Consider the following 22,987-nt stretch of genomic DNA (forward strand, 5'->3'; position numbering starts at 1 on the left):
GTGAGCCACTGTTAAAAACTTGGGACATTAGAAAGTTTGGCTTTCTGATTTCTTTGCTTAGAATGTTTCTTCAGCCCCCAGAGCTGCTATTCTAGTTGCACACTTGCTTTCCTGCCATTCCTGCTCAAAGTTTTTGGCTTAGCAAGCTGGAAAAATGAAATATTTTCTAGTCATTCAAAAATTCATTTTAAACTATTATAGATTTTAAGAATATTTGAAGTGTAACTATCAAGTTTCCAGGTAAAAGACATAGCTGGATTTTCCATGTGGGACTATTTATTGAAGGGAACTGTTTGGGCAGCCACTTGAAGATATGCCAGCTAAGTCTTTTGGTTTTGCCTGGAAATAGAGCCCTGCTGAGTTCAGAACCTCTGAAATGCCCTCTGTGTAGGTACTGAAAAATAAATAAAAAACAATGGCTGTACTTTCCATGCCTTAAAGCTGTTAGTTAAAAAGCTTTCCGCAATCTTTCAGCTGCTTATGGTGGCAGACTGCAAAATATTTTTTAGTATTTTAACTTGTCTCTGCCTGAAAATACGCAAAGGCCACAGCAGGGACTGGCAGAGCGCCCAAGAGAATGGAGTTAGTCAGATTCTAGCACCAATTGCCAGGCTGCAGTGTTGCCAAGTTTTGTGTTTCAACTTTCCTTTGAACATGTTTCAAATCCTAATTATTCTTTTCTGAACCTCAGATGCACAGCTTTCCTAACAGAAGGAAGAGAAGGAGTCCAGTGGCAAACAAGCAACCTCTTAGGACTAGCAACTACTCCCCAACAGCTGCAAGCCTGTTACAGACTCTACAGGAGACAAAAATTCAGGTTGCTGTTCAGCAGATAAAAAACTGAAACGAACACCACTCTGGGGACTTAATTTCTTTTACGTGCCATATGTATGGGAGAAAAGAAGATGGCATGACTGCCTGCTGTGGATTGTGAAGCCCAGGAGATGGAAAAGGAAAGAAAAATCCCAGTGAATCAAGAAGTACAGAAAGTCAGAAGGAGGAAAACAAGTGATGGTAGAAACACAGTGACCACAATGAATCACCACATTTCTAACTGTGATTGAAACTATTTGCAGTTTGTACTCACAGCTACTCACAAATAGCAGTCTCTACTCCCTTAAACTATCAAAATGGACCATTTCACCCAACTAACTTCATTGCTTCAGCACCAGCTGCCCACTGCTGCTCCTCTTAGAGGCTAACCCATTCCTCTGTGGGTGCAACTGGCTGAGCCAAACCACCCAAACTCACAGTTGGAAAGTCCCTAAGTCATCACTGCACCACATTCTAATCTGCAGCAACCGTACCAGTAGTTCCTATAATTCTCCTGTGCAGGTAGCAGTAAGAACCAAGAAACTGATTGACATGACCAAAAAGAACTGAATTGTTATTCTCCTCCCACTTTAAGTGCTGCTGTAAACCTTGGTCAGTACATTATTCCTGCCTTTGCTGTTTCAGTTGTTATCTAGAAATAGAAGATAGTATGCTGCCTTCCTTCCCTTGTGCTATTTTAGGAGCAGCTACTGCCAGCAGTTTAGTTTCCTTGTAGGAAGGAATGTAAAGCATCTATTTATTTCAGAGATTGGCTTTTGAGTGGGAATATTGGGCTATAAGAGAAACGATTCAAGATGATAAGCCTTTGTGTGCATATTTTTGGCATCTTAATAAATTACGAACTTGAGAGAGAGAGAAAGAATGGTGCTTTCATTTATAGAACATCATGTTCCGTAATGCACTTCATAGGTGTTGTTCCTCTGTACTAAATGAGGCCCTTTAGCTCTTGTGTCATATAGGATCTGCACATTTTCTTTAGCAAGCAAACAGCATTGTTCAGTGCTTCACTGATTTACTGAGAAAAGGTGTACTGCAAAAGTGTATCTCCTTTTGCTTGCTAATATTACTTTCTACACCTGTCTGAGGTTCTAGAAATGGCAAGAAGTTACTTTGGGGAAACGTCCTTTTTGCTTAAGTAGACACCGTTGACTGGTGTCTACTGCAGCTGATCAAAATTCTATAATGGATCATTTGGCATCACCAGAAAAAAAAAAAAGGTGGGAACTTTAGTAACAAGGCAAACACATCAGACTGACTGTCCACTAAGTGTATGTAAGTGGCCCTATTGTTTTGTTCCACTTTATTACTGATGTGCTAACAGACACTAGCCCCTCATGCACAGATTGCACAGGTGTAAAAACTTTATCAGTTGTTAGCAGTTTTTTTGAACCTACATGCATAGTCACTTCATATATGTGAAAGATCTTTCAGTGATTAGGTATCACAGTGGGGCTTGTGCCAAAATGAGCAATTTTTTCCAGTCAGTCTTGTTCTAACCTGGCCACTGTACTGGTTTGTACTAAACTTTTTGCCCAGGGAAAAGATGATAGCATAGGATCACAAACCAGAATATAAACCAGGCTTGCTTTTTATTTTTGTCGTCAAAGAGATGATAAAATGTTATTTATTAAAAACAGTTTCCTGCTTCAGCATCTTCAAGTAGCTGTTGCTAAAGCAATGACTTCTTTCCCCAGCTGACCCACAACTTTCTTACAAAACAGGTGCAATTTCTTATCAGCAAAGTATTCAAGGGCAAAGGAAGAATGAAGAAAACCTATGACCACAGCATTTGTTGATTTTAGAATAGTAATTGTTTTTTAGTTAAAAGAGACTAATTTTGAAATTTGCAAGATGCTGGCCTACCCAAAGGTAAACCAGGGGCCTTTTGACAGTGGCAGATTAGGAAAAAATAACTAACTCAATTTTGCAACTATGGCTGATCACAAAGGACAACAATTGCAGTTATCAGTATACACTGAGTTTTTCCTGAGCTGGTTTTCTTATTTATTCATTGCTTTGAGCAAAAGAGAAATGTGGATCTCAAGACACCCAGATCATCTGGCCTTCTGCATGTGGGACCCAAGCTTCTGCTTCTGCTATAAGTCAAGCTAATCAAAGACATAAAGAAATCTATGTAACCTGTGCCATCTCCAAATGAAGACTTGCCATTAACATTTCTTATTTTTAGCAAATTGGTATTTGCCTACCTACCCAAATTACTTAGCCAGTTTGGGCCCTGTGAGACATCATTCTGAATATTCTTTTTGTTTTCCTATGATGTAAGTATAACATGCTGGAGTGTAGACAGCCCCAAGATGACTACAGTGCAGCTATTTGTTTGAGACTACTGGTATCATTAAGAGTGTGTTCGCTTGTTTCAAGGATGTCTGAAGTTTATGTGGTAATAATTGGCTCATTGCAGAAATCAGTGTAGAGGAGATCCAGTTAGGTGCACAGTATTTCAGTATCATTTTGTAAGCTTTTGGGTCTTAAGACAAAACTAAGAAAGACAAAAGTAAAAGTTCCTGCTTAAATGCTGTTGTATGAGAAGCAAAACCAATCCATGGACATAAAAATAAATGAGTTATTACAAGAGCAAACAGGCAGTTTATCTTGGAGTTGGACTGTTTTGGCTGAAATGATGCAAGGAATGGGAAGAGCCATCTGCTTTAGATTCGTGTAGTGTTCTTCAGCCTTGTTGTCTGTTATTAATTTTGTACCACGCTTCATAATAAGTATGTAAGGTTGCCCAAGGTTAAGTTCTAATTGCATCAGCAGTCACTTTAATCACAGCTCAGAGACACACGCCTGTATATTTGTCAGTGCATCTCAGCTTTTTGAATCCTTCTTTCTGAGAATGGAAGCAATCACTGACATCAGCAAAAGCGATCGTGTGCTTTCTCTGGCAGGTGGAAGAAAATAGTTAAGTATTTTAAAACTATCTTTTAAGCTTAGCTTAGTCACTCCACTATTATTTTAAAATTAAAGTCGCAGTAGAGTTGATTTCTTTTGGATGGGGGAGAAGAGGACAAATCTTAAAGCTTACAAAGCCTGGCTCTGATATCCTTAGAAATCCTAAAAAATTGGTGCTGTGGGCTGTGGTTGTGTAAGTCCTTTGAGAGTGCCCTGCCAATAAACTACAACCATGTGGTGAACTGGGTGTTCCTAGACATGAGAGTAATTCAGCCTTTGACCCTGCTAATTCTGTGAAACTTAATGTTTACTTAAACTCAAAATAAATAAATAAATAAACATACTAATAGCTTTTAGAGCCAAAAAAAGTTTTTTGTTATTCATTTTCTAAACTCTTTAGAAGTCTCCTTTAAAGTAGGAAAGAAGACCAGAGGGTAAGTGTGTAGAAAACACAAATGTTGACTCCTGTGTCATGATGTCTTCCCATCATTGCACTGATGGTGACCCCTCCACAAAAGCAGGCTCCTCAGCAGCTGGATGCAGATTCTCTTTGTTTCCTTGTGGGGAATAAGACTGGTGTGTTCCCTGCAATAGTTTTTAAGCTTTTGTGCAGGAGGAGTTTAACACAACTTCAGCAGGACCTAAGAGAGAAGTCCATGAGCCTGGCCCTCATAGGTAGCTTGCCTCACATGCTTTCCAAACTTGTTCTCATTCATTCAGGTAAGTCAATTTAGAAACATTGATGTAACGTCCTGCCACAAAAAAAGCAGCTTTTTACAAGGTTAGCATACATGTATACATATATATCCATATATAACAGAAAGTTTTCAAAGTACTGAGTGAAAATTAGAGTCTGGATTGTGCAAATATATTTGTGCCAAAATAAGAAGGGGCTGTGGTTTTGTTTGTGTCTAATGTGCTTAAGGAACTAAGCTGGACTCTGAACTCAGGAAAGTCTGAAGTTCTCTCCCAGTACCTTTTGCAAGGAAATTAGTCCAATTGTTGTGGAGGGGCTCAGAAGGAAAGCTCAGCTCACCAACTTGAGGATTACTGGGTAAAATGAGAGTCTGTGAGCCCGACTTTAGTAGATAGGGACCAGCATAGGGAAATGGAGAGGTTTTATTATTTAAATATACTTGGGGTGGTGTGAGCCTCAATCCTGTCTGGATTGAGTCTCAGATTTGTTCTCAGTGCTATTGGACTACATCTTTCTTTTTGCTCCCTTGTCAGTCCTTTAAACCATGTAGCTGCTGTATGCCTAAGCCATCATGAAACAATGATGAGTTAAACTCCTTTTTAATTGCTTCCAAACACTGTTTATGAGAGTTATTTATGGGCTAAAATGATTGCACAACTAGTGCAAGTATTTGTGGATCCAAAGATGTGGCCTGCTTTCATGAAAAGGATGACTTTCCTAAAGTACTCTGTTCAATTATACTAGAATTGCTATAAACTGAAAAACAGGAAAGTATTCACATTGGGAATCTTCATCTTAGGAGAGACACAGACAGAAGAGAAGTGAGGTGGGACTACCCAGGTATAGGTTAATTTTCAGCTGCTTGCTTCGGGAGTTTCACTGTACAACTCAGTCATTCTTTTGACAACTATTACAAGGGTGTAGTTGAAGCTATGTGATAATAAGCAGATCTATAATATGATTTATAGAAGTTGAAAGCTGTTTGGATTACTGAACTGTGCATATTTACGCAAGTCCTGAAGTTCAGGCATGCTAGCCATAGCTAGTTCTTCCTTATTCCATATCATAGTTCTGTCTTCAACCCTGCACTTGAAAACTAAAATCTGGTGAGAAGTGTTTTACCCAGCACTAAGAACTCTCCCCAGACTGAAAATGGACGGCAAATAGAGTGATTCCCAGCAGTGCAGAAAATCGTTTTCTGACTTGTGGTTCCTGAGATGCCAGCTGTAAACAAGGAAGGAGAGTAACAACTGTTAGAGGCTATGTAGTGCCCTGACAGTCTCAGCAGAGGTGGTCATTAGGCAGTGAGGGAGAGGCACTCACAGGGCATAATGAGTGTGATTTATTGCGAGCCTCTGCAATTCATAGTACTCCTTTTATAGCTTTGGGCAGGTTTACAGGTAATGTCATGAGAATGCAGTGGCAATAGGGGGTTTCAGGATTTATAACGCACTATAACCCATGAAATACACAGCATCTGGCGATAACAGCTTTTCTAACAAAGAGCTCTGAGTTAATGAAAGAGTGGTAGATTTTCTGGAATAGCAGTGTGTTCATTTACCAAACAGATGTGGCATTTATTATACCCATCTCCCTACCCAGCCATTTGTTATCACTCCTCTGCCAAAGGTTACTTGGAAAAGGATTGTGAAAGCACTCCTTAGTGATAAACAGCAGCTGGTGAGGCTGTAACATCCTGAAGCCCCTGCAGCTGTTTACTGAGTGGATGCTCTCTGATCTCCTAGGCATCCTCCTCTTTCAGGTACTTTGGGGCATGTTACCCAGAATCCATATATAATCTTTATTATTCATTCCTATTCTTATATCTCTACAGCGTATAGCGATTTGGGGTATTACATAATTAATAAGCTACACCATGTGGATGAATCAGTGGGAAGTAAAACTCGGAGGGCCTTCCTTTATCTTGCTGCCTTCCCTTTTATGGATGCCATGGTGAGTGCATGATTCACAGCTGAATTTTAATATGAATGCTGTTTTTTTCTTTGGTGCCCTTAGTTTGCAAAGTCTGTTGTTTGATGGGAAAATGAAGGTCTGCAGGAGGAAGGCATGTCCTTTGCAAGCAGTAGTTCTGGATATACACTAACATGCCATCTTCTGCTACCTGGAAAAAGCATCTGGGTAGAATTTAAACATCCAGAGATCATGACAAATGTGAAAGTCCTTAGTTTCCTTGTCAGAGTTAGTGTATATGCATGCTGGAAAGCACTGATCGTCTTGTGACGAGCCTCACAGACTGTTTGTTTGTTTTTTCAATGCAATTAGCAGTGGAAGAGTTTGATTTACTGAATGTTCTCAGATTACTTGCAGAGCTCACAAGGAATAAGCTCAATACTTTTTCTAAGCAAATGTATTGAAAAGATATATGTTACCATCATTTTGTGCAAGCACAGCTAAGTCCAGCATATCTCAAGTGCGTGGGCTGCTGCTCTCTTCATCACCAGGCTTACTGCATGTGGTTGGCACGATGTAAACAACAATATGGCAGCAATAATTCACTCCTATACTTCTATATAAAAGTAAAAATGATAACTTTTTTGTGGCATGCCTCCACTGCTTTCTCCCCTTAAAACAGTAGCTGACAATAAAAGGATGTTGATTCATTAGATTTTCTTTTCCAGATGGGACTCAGTTTAGCTAATTAATTTTATATTTTTGAGATGCATCCAATGTGAGAATGAGAAGAACCACTCTTCTGATAGATTGTTTAGTGTGATAATCTGATAAATGCAGCATCTGTTTTATTAGGACAGTTTCTTACTGGCACTCCTTCTCAGAAATTTCTATGTAATTAGTAAGTTTATTTCCATTCTTCCTTCTAGCCCAGGCCTAGAGGAACTAAGAGTTGCAGTACTTTCTCTGCACTACTGGCTTAACGTTTACCCAGGTTCACACCAGATGCTACTGTTTTTTTGTGTATAATATAGCATACTGAAAACAGCATTCTGGGACCTGAAATCTGTAACAAATAGCATGATAATTTCCCAAATTCTGTTCCGCCTTTTTTTTTTCAGGCATGGACCCATGCTGGAATTCTTCTGAAACACAAGTACAGTTTCCTGGTGGGATGTGCCTCCATCTCAGATGTCATAGCTCAGGTAATGGCTCCTCTTGGCAGTCACTGTTTCCATTGTGCTATGAATTAGATGCTTTCTTAAGCACTGGTGCTTTTGCACGGAGATTGGCTTCTGTCTCTACCACGGGCAGCACACCAGGATCGCCTTTTGCATGCTGCTCTCCAGTAGTTTTCCCACTGTGTGGAAGCTCTTTGCAGACAGCTGTGGTGTAGGCTGGTCTCACTTGGCTGGATCAAGTTAAACTTGATGCAGTGTCAGAAGAAAGGAACCAGGGCAGTTTGGCTTAGGGCACCTCTAAATACTGTGTTGGGATGGTTGAGAATCAAGTTATATATACTTGTACACCTGGGAAATAGAAAGGTCAGACCGAGAGACTGATGACTGCTACCAGTTCTGGGGCTGATGGGTGGCTTTGACAGAGACCTTTCTCCCCCATATACCTTCTGCCTCACGCTTTGCACGGTTCTGCTGTGATCCTGAGTGGAGTATGTAGGCAGGGAAGTGAAGTCTTGATGTCCACATATCAGTTTTCACATGCTGTTTAATCTAGTGAAACACAGAGGTGTAAACTGTTTTCTGAGTGCCTCTGTAGCACTGCTCTTGCTAGTGGACCAAAAGACGAAAGCCTGGAACTGCAGCAGAAGCCTTCTGTGCTGATACCTGCGGGGTGGAGCAGCGAAGACCAAGCGTTTGAACTTCCATTTGTGAAGGAGGTCTTAAATATCCTGTTTGCTTCGTACGAGACACGCTTACAAAACAATATTCATATGCATTGCTGATGTCCAGTGCTGTACCTTTTGAGAACCAATATAGAACCCTCTTTTTAGAGTATTTATAAACATATTATTAAATGAAGAATCCCAGAGCCTGTAAACAGTTACCGTACTGTCCCATTACCAGCTGAGGGAGTGACTGGGTAAGGAAGAGTATAATAATAGTACAGCATCAAAGGAAATATGAGGTCATTAGCACTTAGTTCAATTTTCCATCACATTTCTTCATACAAAATAGGAGAAAACTATAAATCAGGTTAAACTATTCAGTCAGCTGCTATTCTATGTTTGGCATGTCTGCTCCTCTGCAGTACTACATTAAATCCCTGAAGATAATACTAATTACTCTTAATGACCTTAACACCCAGGCTCTGCTTTTGTTCTGACATGACTGACCTTAGATACATGGTCATTTACACCTAGTCATTTCATCAGGTCATTTACACCTAAATACAGAAACTGGAATTCCTATTTTGGCCGTGGTACGTGTGGCCTTTTCACAAGTGAGTGGGGTGCCAGGCTCATGAAGAATAAGACACCTGTCTCCAGTCTATAAAAAAGTATTGCACAGAGCAAGAGCAAATCCAGAAGACAAAATGTAGTGATTCTCCACACCCTAACTTTCCTTACACCTACATCTATGCCTTACGCAAGCAATATGTGCACAGGCAGTAGATAATTCTCCTTAAATAGCTTTGTGTGCACAATTTGTGACTGACTTTGCATCAGTTTACTGAAGAATTCTTTTGTGGGGTTCAAAAAAGCTATTTTACAAATCCTTTCAAACATCATGGCCTGCTTAATAAATATGTGCACAATGTGATTTAAGCATTTCTTAAGCTTTAGCAATAAAAGACAGAACCTGCCCCTGAACAATGTGTTTTATATTTCTTGGAACTTGATGCTGCTGTTCACAAAAGCAAATGCAGTTGGCTTCCCAGTTGTGCCCACCATGCAGAGACACTAGGAATTTAACAGGCATGCCATCAGCTCTTACGGAAGAGAATATGGAAGAGACTATGGAAGAGAATAATATTGTATTAATCAATTCCTTTCATTTTCTGGATTGAACATTTCATTTTGCATGTTTTAATTATGAGCTGTTCATTAGGCCAATGGTTTCCGTTTTGGTAACATCAGTGTAACACTCAGCTCAAGAGCAAATGAAGGAATACTGAAATTGCATTCAGAAAAGTACAAAATTGAGATAACACAAGACTTCCTGCTTCTAAATTTTGAGTTGAATGCTTTAAGACATCTGACTTTTTAATTCTCACATGCTCCCCTCAAAAATATAGAAGGCAAGACTTAGAAGCTGACACTGAAGGCATGTCTTCAGCCTCAGTTGATATCAGGATACCTAATTGTCCTGTGAGCGTTGGCACCCTTACAACCGTACATGCTTGATGTCAGACTTTACCGGACTTGAATGCAAGCCTCCTATTTATAGCCTCTAGTCTGACATCTGCCCATGCCTCTAAGTACTTTTTATGCAGCTTCTGTATGATGATAATTTATTACTCTTGTTTGTGTGACCAAATGCAGGGAAGAATCCTGACAAGTTTCTGCATGCTGCAAGTCAGATAGCATAGTCACACATTGTTGTTGGCTCAGACAGGCTTGCTTGGAGTCAGACAGGAGATATGTTATTCCTGAAGAAACGGACAGACAAACTACACATCTTTTCTTTTGTGTGCTCTGCAGGTCGTTTTTGTAGCCATTTTGCTTCACAGTCACTTGGAGTGCAGGGAGCCTCTCCTGATCCCAATCTTGTCCCTATACATGGGAGCGCTTGTCCGATGTACCACATTATGCCTGGGATACTACAGGAACATACATGATGTCATTCCTGACAGAAGTGGGCCCGAAATGGGGGTATGTCTTAATATTTGGTGATGTTGTGGTTAAGTGACTTTAAACTTCTTTTTGTGTTACAATACTCTGTTAAACCACTATGTATGAAGGGCTTGCTTGCTCCATCCTGCAAGGAAAACCATATTTGTTTAAAAAGGGCTGATGGAATCTATTACAGAGCTATTAATGCTCATCAGACAGTGCATTAGGTGGTATTGATGTGCTGTCTGCTTAATATCTCAAGTGCTGAGCTCTCTCCTTCTAATGCTGTAAGACAGCACCGAATGAAGCAGATGCTTTATTTCGTGGGAAAGAATGTTTCAAAACTTCTTTTTCTTTGAATGTTGTATTGGAGTTCACGTACCTTTTCCTAATTAATAATCAGAACAATTATTCAGGTACCTTATGCATTATTTTTTTACACCCTCAACACAACTTCTTTTGAATCATTATTGCTAAAATGAATGAATATATTCTAGAGTCCTGCTATTTAAACAATGAAATGAATGCACCAAACTGACAGTGGGTAAGAGAAACAGAAATACTTTCTCTGTGCTTTTGATTCAATTCAGTGTGCTTCTTGTCAAAGCCACTTATTTTTTGTTTGTTTTCTCCAGGGAGAGGCTACGATCAGGAAGATGCTGAGCTTCTGGTGGCCTTTGGCATTAATCTTGGCAACTCAGCGAATAAGCAGGCCCATTGTCAACCTTTTTGTCTCCCGAGACCTAGGTGGCAGTTCTTCAGCCACAGAGGTGAGAAAGTCAGTGTTCCCTGTTACTTCAAATGGTCATTTACACCTTCTTGCCTCTGTGTTTCTCTTCTCAGCCATACTGTCAAGAAAAAGTCCTAAATACATGGGCATTTCTGCCAGGCCTACCAAATTCTCACCCTCAACAAGACCAGTGAATTTTTTTCATTGAACAGTTCCTACGTCCCAGGTTGTCAAGCTCTGCTCTGGATTGTTCTGATCCCAGAGGTTTTAGTACAATTACCAGTAGTCCCATGTGGAACTGTTCTATGGCACAGGTTGCTCCAAAAGCAACACCTCCTATTTGTTTCCACGGAAGCTACAGATACAAAGAGCACATTAACACTTGTTTGAAAAACAGAGGTTTTTTTCAAAACAGCACAGAGAACAAATTGTTGCATAGTCAGTTTCCTGTGTTTGGATAGATCTTTCACCAGACAAGGACAGCAATTATATTTATAACAGGAAAATGTGGTCAGTTAACCAAGAAAATGTACTTCGAAAGTTTGGAAGTGAAACACACAGCAGTAGTTAAAAGTCTTTCTTAACTCTACCATAAGATAAGAAATGAATCTGAATTTAGGTGAATCATAACAGATCTGATCCTATGAACAAAATGCAATCAACTAGTTGGTTAGAACCAAAGTTGGGAGAGCACCTTTCTTTTGTTTCATAAGTGCCTCATGCCTCACAGTAGTTTGATACTCAACTTCAGTCAGCCACTGAGCGCTATTGCTTTGGAATCAGTCTTGCTTAAAGCTGTTCTACGTATGAATAATAAAGGAAAATCTGTCTAAATTCAGATCATGAGATATGATACAAGGCCCCAGTTCATTCTGCTACTCAAGTATCTCTAGATAAAATAGTCTGGGAGAAATGTGGGAGGGTGGTGTTCATCTGAGCAAGGGAACACATCAGCTTAAGGTGTCAGTCATCCCCAAGTTATCAGCATGACAGTGAAATGGCAAAGCTGAGTAATGTTAACAATATTGCATGATGGATTTCCTAAGCTCTGAATGCCTGACTGAGTGATGGCCATCCCCCCTGAAGCAAAGACCTTCCAGTTGCATGCCTATTTTTCTCATTGCATCAAGGTCAGTGTAGCAGTATTTATGGAAGATGGCATGTTAGTCTAACTGTTGTGCTCAGAGATTTGAGGTCTATGTTTCCTTGTCTCATTTCATAGGCAGTGGCAATTCTGACAGCTACCTATCCTGTGGGACACATGCCGTATGGCTGGCTGACAGAAATTAGAGCAGTATACCCAGCTTTTGACAAGGTGAGTGCCTGTCATAGGAATGTAGTAAATACGTCTAGTGTGATTTCACATCCGTGGTCCTCCTTTCTTCTGCATTGCAACGTTCTGATTTGAGGGTAACTTCATTGATATCTGAGAAATTTCTTCCAAACAGATACGAAGAAGCTTAGTTCATGTCTCCATGGAGTCGTAGAATCCTTAGAGCTGGAAAGGACCTCCATAAACAAGTGTAATAGAGTATTTTAAAAAATGGAGCAACCCTCCAGAGCTTGAATAGGGTGATATTAATGGCCATCTATCATTTTGTTTCTCTTTATTTTTTGCTTTTGGTACCAATTGTTCTTTGTCTCACTGATAAGGTTTTCTTATAATCCTAGTTAAAATGAATTGTTTTTCAATGGCTTCAAGCTGTTGTCTAATTTATGATTTTAACCTTAACTGTGTTACAGGGTATTCAGCTATCTTTTGAATAGATAGATGCTGTTTTTTTAAGGATTAAAAAACGTCCTCACTAACTGTGCATTTCATTAGCTACATAACTAATGAAATGAGGTTTCAGAAAGTATACAGCAGTGTAAGAGTTCATGTCTCTGTTCCGATCAGCTTGTTCTTTCTATTGTGAGGCATATGTGACATAGGCTTGGGTTCTTTGGTATATATTAATATTTAACAAAGATTGTCTCTTAATTTGGCAACAACACAGATAAACCATTATTTTAGTAGCAGTGACTTAGCTGACCAAGTCTATGAAGAATTTTGTTGGCAAATGATGTGATTACATAAGAATGCAAGGACTGCTCCTGGAACAGAGTGCACAGTGAAAATATAACCAAAGTTGATTTTCTTTAGACTCTTTTTTACTGTTTTATAATTAGTACTCACTAACCCATAAGTTGTGTGAAGAACAGTCATGTTCTGTGATACTCTTTCAAATGCTAGCTCCTCTCCTTCTCTTTATTTACCAAGAAATTATATCAGCTGAACTTTCTGGTTCCAAATAGTTCACTAGTGATAAACATGCTTGCTTGCTCAGGTATGTACTTAACTGAAGCAAGCCTCATTTGATTTGATCCATGATATTTCCAAGAAGAATTTAAAAAGAAAAAGAGAAAAATCAAATAGGTCCTAACTTGCCAGTATGCAGCTAAATTGACATATCCGGTGAAATACAACACACAGACTTTCTCAGAGGTTACACTGCTGAAAAGAACCTGTAGAATGCAAAATTGATGGATCACAAAATAAAAATGGTTTGGAACAGAAGCACAGGGGCCGCTAACCTTATGTCTTATGAGCTACAACCAAATGCATATCTCTTTCAAACTATTGCCTAGCAAAATTGACAGTAATTAAGAAGCTTAAATCCAGGTCTCACTTGCCTGCTAGAAGATGCATTCCTGGCTAAGATGGTGGCAGGATTAGATCATGATTTGTCAATTTATTTCAGTTAAAAGACCTCATGGAGCTCTTGAGGAATAAATGTGAGGAAGAAAAGGTGAAGATAAGGCAGAAATTGGTACAAATGACCTATTTGCCAAAAAGATAAGGAACAGGGATTTTAGTTGTATGTTTGAAGAGCACTTTGGCATAAAGGATGCTAAGTGCAGTATCAACAGTATAAAAGATACCTCATCCTAAGAACTATATTTTCAATTGCCTCCACTGTGCCCTTCAGACAATAACAAACCAGAAACCCACAGTGTTGTTTTATTTTCAAATCGCTGTGAGAATTGTTTTAACACATTTAATTGGTCACACATCATTCATGTGTCACCAGGCATTTCAAAAGCTAAGGCTTTCTTTCTCAGAAGAGTCCAAATAGAACCTGTTTTTATTTCTTTATAAAACTCCAGTTGTGATGTTTAATTGTTGAAATAGTTTGCATGCATGTAGATTCCATTTTCTTTTGCCAGTTACTCAACAGTCTGGTGATGCTGATGGCCACCAGAAACACACTGATTTGCCTTAACTGACGGATGTGATTTGGGATCCAGAAAGTATGCTCCTCTTCAGTGCCTATACTGGAGAAGTCAGACTTTTGTCTTCAAAGGAAATTGATTACTTCTTTTCATATATGTAAAAGATGCAGAGTCATACGTGTTTGCAGAGCATCCTCACGGCCTAGCAGTTGCCCTCAAGTTAAGGATTACTACTGATTTGCTAAAATGAAACAGGAATATACTGGTTCTGTGCTGTTTTTTGATTTAGAATAATAGAATTATAGAATTGTTTGAGTTGGAAGAGACCCTTTAAGGTCACCTGGTCCAACTCCCATGCAATGAACAGAGATATCTACACCTAGATCAGGTTGCTCAGAGCTCCATCCAGCCTGAAAATATATGGTGATAATGTCATTATCCTTAACAGATCTGATTCAGAGCAACCACAGTGACTATGAGATGATTTGTGAGTGCTACTGATAAGTAGATGGGAATGGATACTCTTTTTACTCTATATTATGTATGGTGCTTTGATTCAAGAGTTAAGCAGTGTGCAAGAGATGGGAATAAAGAGTGTGTGGGCAGGAGTTACAGCAAAGGGCAGAATAAAATAAGGGCAGTGTAAGCAGCCGTGAGATAGGAACAAATGTCATAAAGCTGAGCCATGTAGCAGTTTGTGTAAACTTTGATGAGTGATGTAAATAGGGCCCATCTTCACATATGTAGAAATCAATGATAACAAAATATTCTTCAGAAACACAAGAAATAAGGATATACTCATAAAGAAAATATTTACAGAAGGTTTTCGTAACCTATACCCCAAAAGGGCAAGCTTGAGGGTAGCTTCCTCCTTTAGAGATTGACATGCTTATATGAAAAGGTCAAGAATTTTCATGTGCTCAAGTTTCCAAGTAGATATTTAATTGAGAGAGTAAGGCTGTCAGCATGCCATCACTGTACTCATTGCTACAAAATCTTTAAATCACAAAATTCTATTGACTTCTCAACTGTGTGTATAATGGTGTGCCCTTCACAGAGCTCATGTTCATTTTCTTCATTCCCAAGATGTGTCTGTGCTAGTTCCTATTTCTCATACAAGTAAGTTCAGTAAGGCAAGATGTGATAGATACTGGTATTCCATCTGAGATACACAAGGGTAAATAAGTGTGGCATTACATCTCCCCAGCACTCGTACCAGTTTGGTAACAGGTGAGTGTATTTCGAACAGCCCCAGGGTAAATGCAGTACATGATCCAACACCCGACTGCTGTAGAGCTCCTAATGGTGCCCTACTTTTGATATCTCTTCCTTTTCTTTCACAGATCATTTAGTTTGTTTCAACATGTTCCCTGAGGGCAATTTTAAATCTTCAGCTTCATTTGGTGCATTAGACATTTGGGGAAGGGTTTTCATTGTTTTAAGCAAAACTTCACTGCTATGTGTACTGAGTACAGAGCCCATGTTCAAGGTGGAACATCTAATCGTCCTAATTATGTTCTGTTCATTAATCTGCATTAGCAGAGCCAGCTGTTTGAGGAGCTTTGTTTATGTTATCTCCCTGGTTAATTGGATCAGTAAGGATACTTAGAAGCATATATGGATTTGGTATCACTCTGGAGTAAAAAGGAATGGAATCTCATTTCTCCTGTGAAAAACTGCTACAATTTTTAAACTAAAAAAAAAAAATCACATGGAATTTTCTTAGAAAGAGTTACTGTTCTTTTTTAAAGCTGAATCTGTTAAATAGGATTTACTCTTTAGAAAAACAGGGATATTACTCAGCCCTCAGTGGCCATAGCAGCAGTTACTGTCACCTTCAGCAGAAAATATTCTGTGGTGCTACACAATACTCAGAAAGCTCTAGATTGAACAGCAAGCAAGCAAAAAAGATGTGTATGCACACAGTCAGATGCAACACAAGGACTGTGAGTGCCGTCAGCTTCTCAGTAGTCTGGAGCCAAGCTAATGCTTGTTATCTCTTTCTCTTACCCTAGAATAACCCCAGCAATAAACTGGTGAACACCAATAGCACCGTCACAGCGACACATATCAAGAAGTTCACTTTTGTTTGCATGGCTTTGTCCTTAACGGTAAGAAACCTTTGTTCAACTGTCTGGCTTTCATCTAAACCAGAAAATTATCTCCTAGTGTTAAAAGCACGTAGTTTGAAAAAAACATGTGACTTTTCTTATTGAGTGTGATGCTTTTAACTGGAGGTGATCATAGTACTGGAGTACTAAGAAAATCAGCATTGATTAACTCAGAGTAGATATCTTAAGGGCTAGAGTTATTTTCTTTAATTCTTCTCATTACTTTTCATTTCAAGTCAGCTGCCACATTCAAGGCGATATCAGAGATTTGCTTTTCTTTTTTTCCCTTCTCTCTTTTTTCTTTTTTTTTTTTATGAACAAAACTTCTGACAACTGGCTTATCAGCAAAATGAAAAAATGCATTTGTCTCATGCAGTATGGATTGACAGCCCATCCCCTGGCTTTCAAAATTGACCGTGAATAATGGGAAAGACAGCATATGTTGAAGCTGCCATAGCTATTCCCTGCTGCCTCACTGGGCCCTAGTCTTCCATGGTAGGGCTACTTGCATACAAGTTGACAAGCAAATAAGCTAACAAGGGGCACCTCAGAGATGGTGCTTACAATGATGAAAGAATCTGAACTCGTGTCTATGTTGGAAGAACTGCAAGGACCGATGCCTGAATTCTGTAGTTTGCTACGTTTGTGCAAGTGATTGTACTCCATCTAGAGAGATTGATTCTGATATTACAGTTAGAAGTATCTACCCTAGCATTAAAAAAGCATAAAGGGAGATGAAATCCATTGCAAAAGCTCAAGGCCTGAATACTATGTGGACTATTTATCAGCCTTTTCATTTAAATCCTCTTCAAACCTCCTTTAGATTTTTATGCTTTATAACAAAAATTACCAAACAATTGAAAGTTATTATCACAGATATATATATATTTTTAATCTACTCAATTTTGCTCATGCTCTTAAAAATATCGACTTATCAGGTAGGCTAAAGTATGGTATTCTGTTAATTAAATCTGTAATGTGCTATATTGCCATATATTTGCAATATTAGAGGTAGGAAATCAGAGACTGACTGGGATTTTTTTTTTACTTCATCTGTGAAGCTTGCAGTTGGGTGCAGGTAGAGCAGACTACTAAATGACTGCAGATGCTGTGAGAGTACTAGATGAAGTCCACTCCTGCTGCCAGTTTGTTGGAGATTGTTGGAAATTGAAATTTAAGAGATAGGAAAATCACATGAGATGACTGTTGAAATTTCCTCTGAATGATGACTGGTGGGGGACACTTTTTCATCTTAAATGAGAAGTAACACAGATTAAAGTATGTGTGGATCACAAGTCTGGGTTGTGTTTAGGCTTAAGGATGAAGTTTCGTTCAACCTGCAGGATTTTCAGATTGTGCACATTCACATATTACATCTTTAGGAAAAAATTTAGGAAAATAAAACAGCCCCAGCTCTCTCGGGAGAGAGCTCATAGTTCTGTCCTCATAGGAGAGCTCCAGGGATCCCCTTGGATTATTTTTGTGGCCTCTCTCTGGATGCATTCCAATAGGTCTCAAGGGCAGTCCTTTCATAAACTCATCCCGAGAGATTTGTCCTCACTGACATTCCAGAAACACTTTTGAGGTCCATAGCTTTTTCTGTCCTGTCTCTATTTTTGCCTACTAGCGATAAGTTCTTAGGATTGCTTGTCAGTAGACAGAGAAGAAAAATAGACACATGAGCTCTAAAGACTCTTTTTGATTCAGGAGCCTGAAGTCACAAATGCTTCAGCACATCAAGCTCAGTGAAGCAACAAGCCAAGTTACCATGTACCATAGACTGTAAGGAACTGGATTTCAAATTTCCTTCTCTTGCATCTACATCAGGTGGCCACCGTTCCCATGATCATCAGTAATTTTGTATTCCTGGCAAGACTCTATTGTAGTGGGTTGCAGTAAACTGCTGGCATCACTGTTGGTAACATCCTGTTCTTTGGAATCAGCATGAAAATGGGAAACAGGCTTCTAGGTTCAGGAGATCAAAACAAGACACTTAGACATGTTATATGAATCCATTCTTCACTAGATAGAAGGTTTCCAGAAGATGGGAATATGAAAAAATTCCATTGTAGTAGTCAGACACTGAATATGAGCAGCAATCATGTAGGAAGGCATTCTCCCAGTGTAAAACCCTGTGAAACCTCCCAGTCATTGAAGACTGATTTCATAGACTTGGAAGAAAAATATCCCATCTCCTTCCACAGACCAGTCCTGCCTACACAAGACATACTCCAAACCAAGCAAATATGTTATGTCACCCTTGACAGTTGACAGTGTTGGGCTAGAATATAATAAAATGCATAGTTCTATTAAGAAACAGAACTTTGGTTTTGTTTTAAAAATGTTCATAGGATCTCAAAGGCTGCACTTGAGTCTTCTTGAGTTAACTGGGCAGCATACAGAAGTGTCTGTGATTGTCTCATGATTTTGAAGCTCCAGGCTGATGTTAAAGCTGCCTTTTCAACAAATGGAAATTAGGTAGTATTGCTTGGTGAAAAAAAAGTCTAGATATGCCATTGTATTTAAAGGCTGGAAACAGAAGTCATTAGACTACCCGTATGTAAAAGAGCTGATATGATTAGTCATGCTGATGTGGTTTTAGTTGAAAGCAAGCAGTGATTCCTTCCAACAGTCATAATTTGTGCAGCTGTGTAATTGAGTGTACAATCTATATAGCAGAGGGGAGGGACTCAGCTGAAGAGTCTTGCCCATAAAATTGAGTAGTTCTGATTTTAGAAAATAAGACATACTTGATAATTTTCTCTTGGCTTAAAGAGTGTGGATAATGCTGCTTTTACTTGTTTATTATTTCATTGTCATAAGACACTTCGACAAAAAGGCTTTGGTCTATAAATGAGATATTGTGCCAAATGCCGATCTTGCTGCCGTTTCTAGATAAGGCTGTCAAAGAGCCAAACATTTTGGTTCAATGCTAGACCTGTTTAGATTACCCTAGAAGTCAGCCACTGTACAGTTGTAAACTAAGTGCAGACATGGGCCCCTGAGAATGAAAACTAGTGCATTTGTACTACGCATTGTGCAGTTGTGAGATGTGTCAGTCTACACACAGTGCAGAAATCTCCAAACGAAAGTGCTGAATTACTGCACTTTTCCATTGCAGAGAAGCTTGGTTCTGTTGAGGAGAGCATTCCTTTGTGAGATGTGCCTAAAGGCTATGTGACAAGTAAGCTATTTAAGGCAACTCTGGCCTACACAGCAGTAGTAACAGCAAATGGACTCATCTTCAGCAAGGATTCTTCTTAAAATAGCAGCAGTGTCTCTGAACTCAGACATGACAGTGCATAATTCAGGAGTTTTCCAGAGTAGCCTGACGCCTGAGCTCATGCCACATAATTTTCTCTCTCTCTTTTATTTTTTCCTTTAAATCCCATCCCCTTTTCACAGTTGAACTCTATTAAAGTAGGTCTTCTGTGATGACACAAAAGTTTGTCAGTTTTACTGAACGGTATCTAGTTAACAGTATCAATCTGTTTGTTGTTTTGTTTAACACTGGAAAAGAGGAAATCATTTCTTAGAGTGTTTGTTAGTGAACTACACTGTTCAGTTCAGCTTCCTCTTCAAGCAGCCTCAGCTGGGGCAGATCACGTGCTTTAAAGATGCATTTTCAAACAACAGCTCCAATTATCTGCATGATTTCTATTAAATGAAGTGTATGCAAGAACATATTGCCAGTTGCATCTTCAGGTTTTCAAGCACTGTATGTATTACCAGTTTTTCCCTTACCAGTGCTGAAGGTGGCAGGCTGAATGCACCACGCCATGTTCATTGCCTGTCACCAAGTTAATGCACAAGAGGAGAGCTGAGCAGTTGTAACGTTTGTTTTATTAGAGATGGCACAAAGGACTTTCCAGCTTAGGCTTAATAGCACCAATGCTATTGTAAAAGTGATGTCACTGCTGCTTTGCATCTTTTTTAATGGACAAACAGTTACACTGCGGAATTGGGAAAGGTGTTGGGAAGGAAGATATGAGGGACATTATTTAATATTAGTGAGAGAGCCAAACACGTAGTCTTTGTGCAGTGAAGGTGCAGGAACGTCTAGCAGCTGAACAAGTAGTTCCAAGTGGATTGAAGTTCACGAAGCCTCTTTTTTATCTTGAGTTTATGTCATGGTAGACACAGCAACATCACAGTCTGGGTGAACCTCTTTAGGTGCACAGCGAAGTGCAAGTTGCTGGAACGGGCTGCTCAGAGAGGTTGTGGATGCCCCGTCCCTGGAGGTGTTCAAGGCTAGATTGGATGGGGCCCTGGGCAGCCTGGTCTAGTATTAAATGTGGAGGTTGGTGGCCCTGCATGTGGCAGGGGGCTGGAGATTCATGATCCGTAAGGTCCCTTCCAACCCGAGACATTCTGCAATTCTGTGATTCTTGTGCTTTCTAAAGCTGAGCAAGAATATGTGAGCAGGAGTATTTTTCTGTTTATTAAGAAATTTGAGTTTGAATATAGATAGTTTGAAGGATAATTGAAATATTTAAATGCATCACACAACACAAATCATGGTTTAATATCACCTATCCTCATTCCCCATGCACAAAATCTATAGCGACAGTACTTCATAGCACATCGTCCTGTTTGTCCAGATTAAAGCAGTAGTTCATGTAAGTAAGCTCCTCTGCCATACTTACAACTCTCCTCAGCAGGAGATTTTCCTTAAATATCTTCTTTTCTGCTTATGAGAGTTATTAATTTCCCCTTATATTGCTGAACAGCCACTACAGTGTTTCCATCCATTCTGGATAGTTGTTCCCCTGTATTTTATTGCTTGCTTTCATGAGTATCATCTTGTAACAAAGCAAGGCTTAGTCATGGTTAGTGACTGGCTTTAAGAAACATTACAAACTCTATTTTCTTCCGACGTTCTGCACAGTGTTATTTAACTTTCCACATAGTTTTTGTTTTGCTGCCACTACATATACCTGCAGCTTCCAGTAGGATAAAAACTCAGCCAAAAGTTTAAGCCAGTGCAGAAGCTGCAGTGTTCAGGGTTCGTTCATTTTTTCCTGTCTTTTATTGGCTGTCTTCATCTTATGTCTCTGCATTGCTTTATTACCAAAGGCTGCTACTGGGCCTTATTGAAGTCACAGGATAATAGAACCAGGGCAGTAAAAACCACAGGAAGAAATGTCACAGTAAGAAGCAGTTCCCTCTCAGGGGATGCAGCCCCAGCTGCTGACAGTGCCAGTGTCTGAATTTCTCTGGGTGACTGGGTTCGTTGTCATTATCTCTAATGAGTATACAACGAAGAGCAATAAAAAAAAAAAAAAAAGAGGAATAGATTTCCTCCACATTCCCCTGTCTTATTTTATCAATGGCTTCATTACAGCCTTGTTATACTGAGAAGCTATCACACATCCGATCTAGGACTTTTACATTATAGGAAGAAAAAAAAAAAGCATTAAATTTGAAGACTAAATCTACATTCTTTTTGATTTACTATCAGCTATTGTATGGGTGCCAAGGACAGCTTTTAAAATAATACATCTAGTGAATGACCTGGTTTTCACTGCTTTGATTTTTGCCCATCTTGGAACTCCCAGATATTTTTTTCATCTTCAGGCTGCTGGCACAAAAATAACCATTTGGAGATGAAGTATTGGCAGAAATACTGGCTGAAGATTTTTACCTTTTCAAGGTCAGGTTTACTTCCTGCTCCAGTGAAGATTATTTCAGATACGAATTGAAGTATTCCTGCCTGTTCAAGAAGATGTTGGACCACTAGAGGCTGACTTTATAAAATCCTCATGAGTGAGCACAAGGCCTTCTCCCATCTGTGGAACCGCACTGAGCCTTTGTTGCAGAACAAAGGATTTCTGTTTGGTGCAGTGAGGTGGAGACTGATGTCTCCTTCATGATTGTTCAGGTTTTGCACAAAGGGTCTATTCTCACGAATGGCTGGAGCAAGCAGAAAAGGAAGGGTCAAAAATCATCCCTGCAGCATGTTTCTGCTCAGGCACTGCAATCGTGATAGGAAACAGCAAGTGCTGCAGAAAACTTAAGGCAGAAGAAAAATGACTAAATTATGAAATTGAAAATACTAACCGAGTGTTTTCAGTGGCAGCTGGGGGAGAAGTATCTGTGGCATTGTGCTAAATGCTATCAGAGAGTTGATTATCATGCAGCTGCTGGACCTATCTTTATTTCCACAGAATGGCATGCTCCATCACTCTGAATTGCAAAGAAAGTTGGGGAAGGCAGGGAGAGACTTAAATCTGCAGAAACCAATTATGTCAGAAGATATGAAGTCATAGTTTTCCTGCAGGCAGGCTCTGGATTCTTCTGCTCCCCCTGCTGCTTGACAAATTTTATGACAACTGTTTTCAGCTTTATAGCACCATTCACAGAAAAGAAAGTTCACAGAAATCTGTACTGACTTGCAAGTGCCTGAGGGATAATTTCTGTAAGAGAACGTCCTGGTAATTCATGTCAGTACTGTTATGATAAACAGTTTTCAAATGCGACTGTGCCCTGACATTTTTACTACATGCAGATCTGGGGATTTTTGCTTCGCAGGATCACAGGATTAGTCAGGTTGGAAGGTCCTCTAGAGTTCATCTGGCCCAGCCTCTGGCTTGGAGCAGAGTCAGATGTGAGGTGAGGTGAGAGCAGGTTTTCTGTGGAACTTCACCAACTTTTGTCTTGAAAACTTTACACAAGAAAAGGACTGACTTTTAGTCTGTTTCCAAGTTACAAGAGCAGATCACAGTGCTAAACCTCAACAGCACACAGTGGAAAACCTAAATACTTCTCTTTGGGCTGACCAGACA

The 22,987-nt window shown here is 39.5% G+C and overlaps 1 protein-coding gene across 2 annotated transcripts in view; it reads left to right on the forward strand.

The window, feature by feature from the left end:
- ANKH (ANKH inorganic pyrophosphate transport regulator) overlaps positions 1-22,987 on the forward strand; it is a 97,254-nt gene that overhangs the window by 55,559 nt on the left and 18,708 nt on the right. The window contains exons 2-8 of one of the 2 annotated variants that reach the window (XM_042870308.1): positions 692-1,014; positions 6,279-6,397; positions 7,477-7,560; positions 10,017-10,187; positions 10,784-10,918; positions 12,101-12,193; positions 16,107-16,202. In XM_042870308.1, the coding sequence (XP_042726242.1) occupies positions 945-1,014; positions 6,279-6,397; positions 7,477-7,560; positions 10,017-10,187; positions 10,784-10,918; positions 12,101-12,193; positions 16,107-16,202 (768 nt within the window). In that variant the 5' untranslated portion in view covers positions 692-944. The remainder of the gene's footprint in view (positions 1-691; positions 1,015-6,278; positions 6,398-7,476; positions 7,561-10,016; positions 10,188-10,783; positions 10,919-12,100; positions 12,194-16,106; positions 16,203-22,987) is intronic. The other variant, XM_042870307.1, reaches the window with a different exon arrangement.

This window comes from Lagopus leucura, unplaced genomic scaffold (assembly GCF_019238085.1).
Source record: "Lagopus leucura isolate 7727_CA_CO unplaced genomic scaffold, USGS_WTPT01 Super-Scaffold_100002, whole genome shotgun sequence".
In the NCBI taxonomy this organism is placed as follows: domain Eukaryota; kingdom Metazoa; phylum Chordata; class Aves; order Galliformes; family Phasianidae; genus Lagopus; species Lagopus leucura.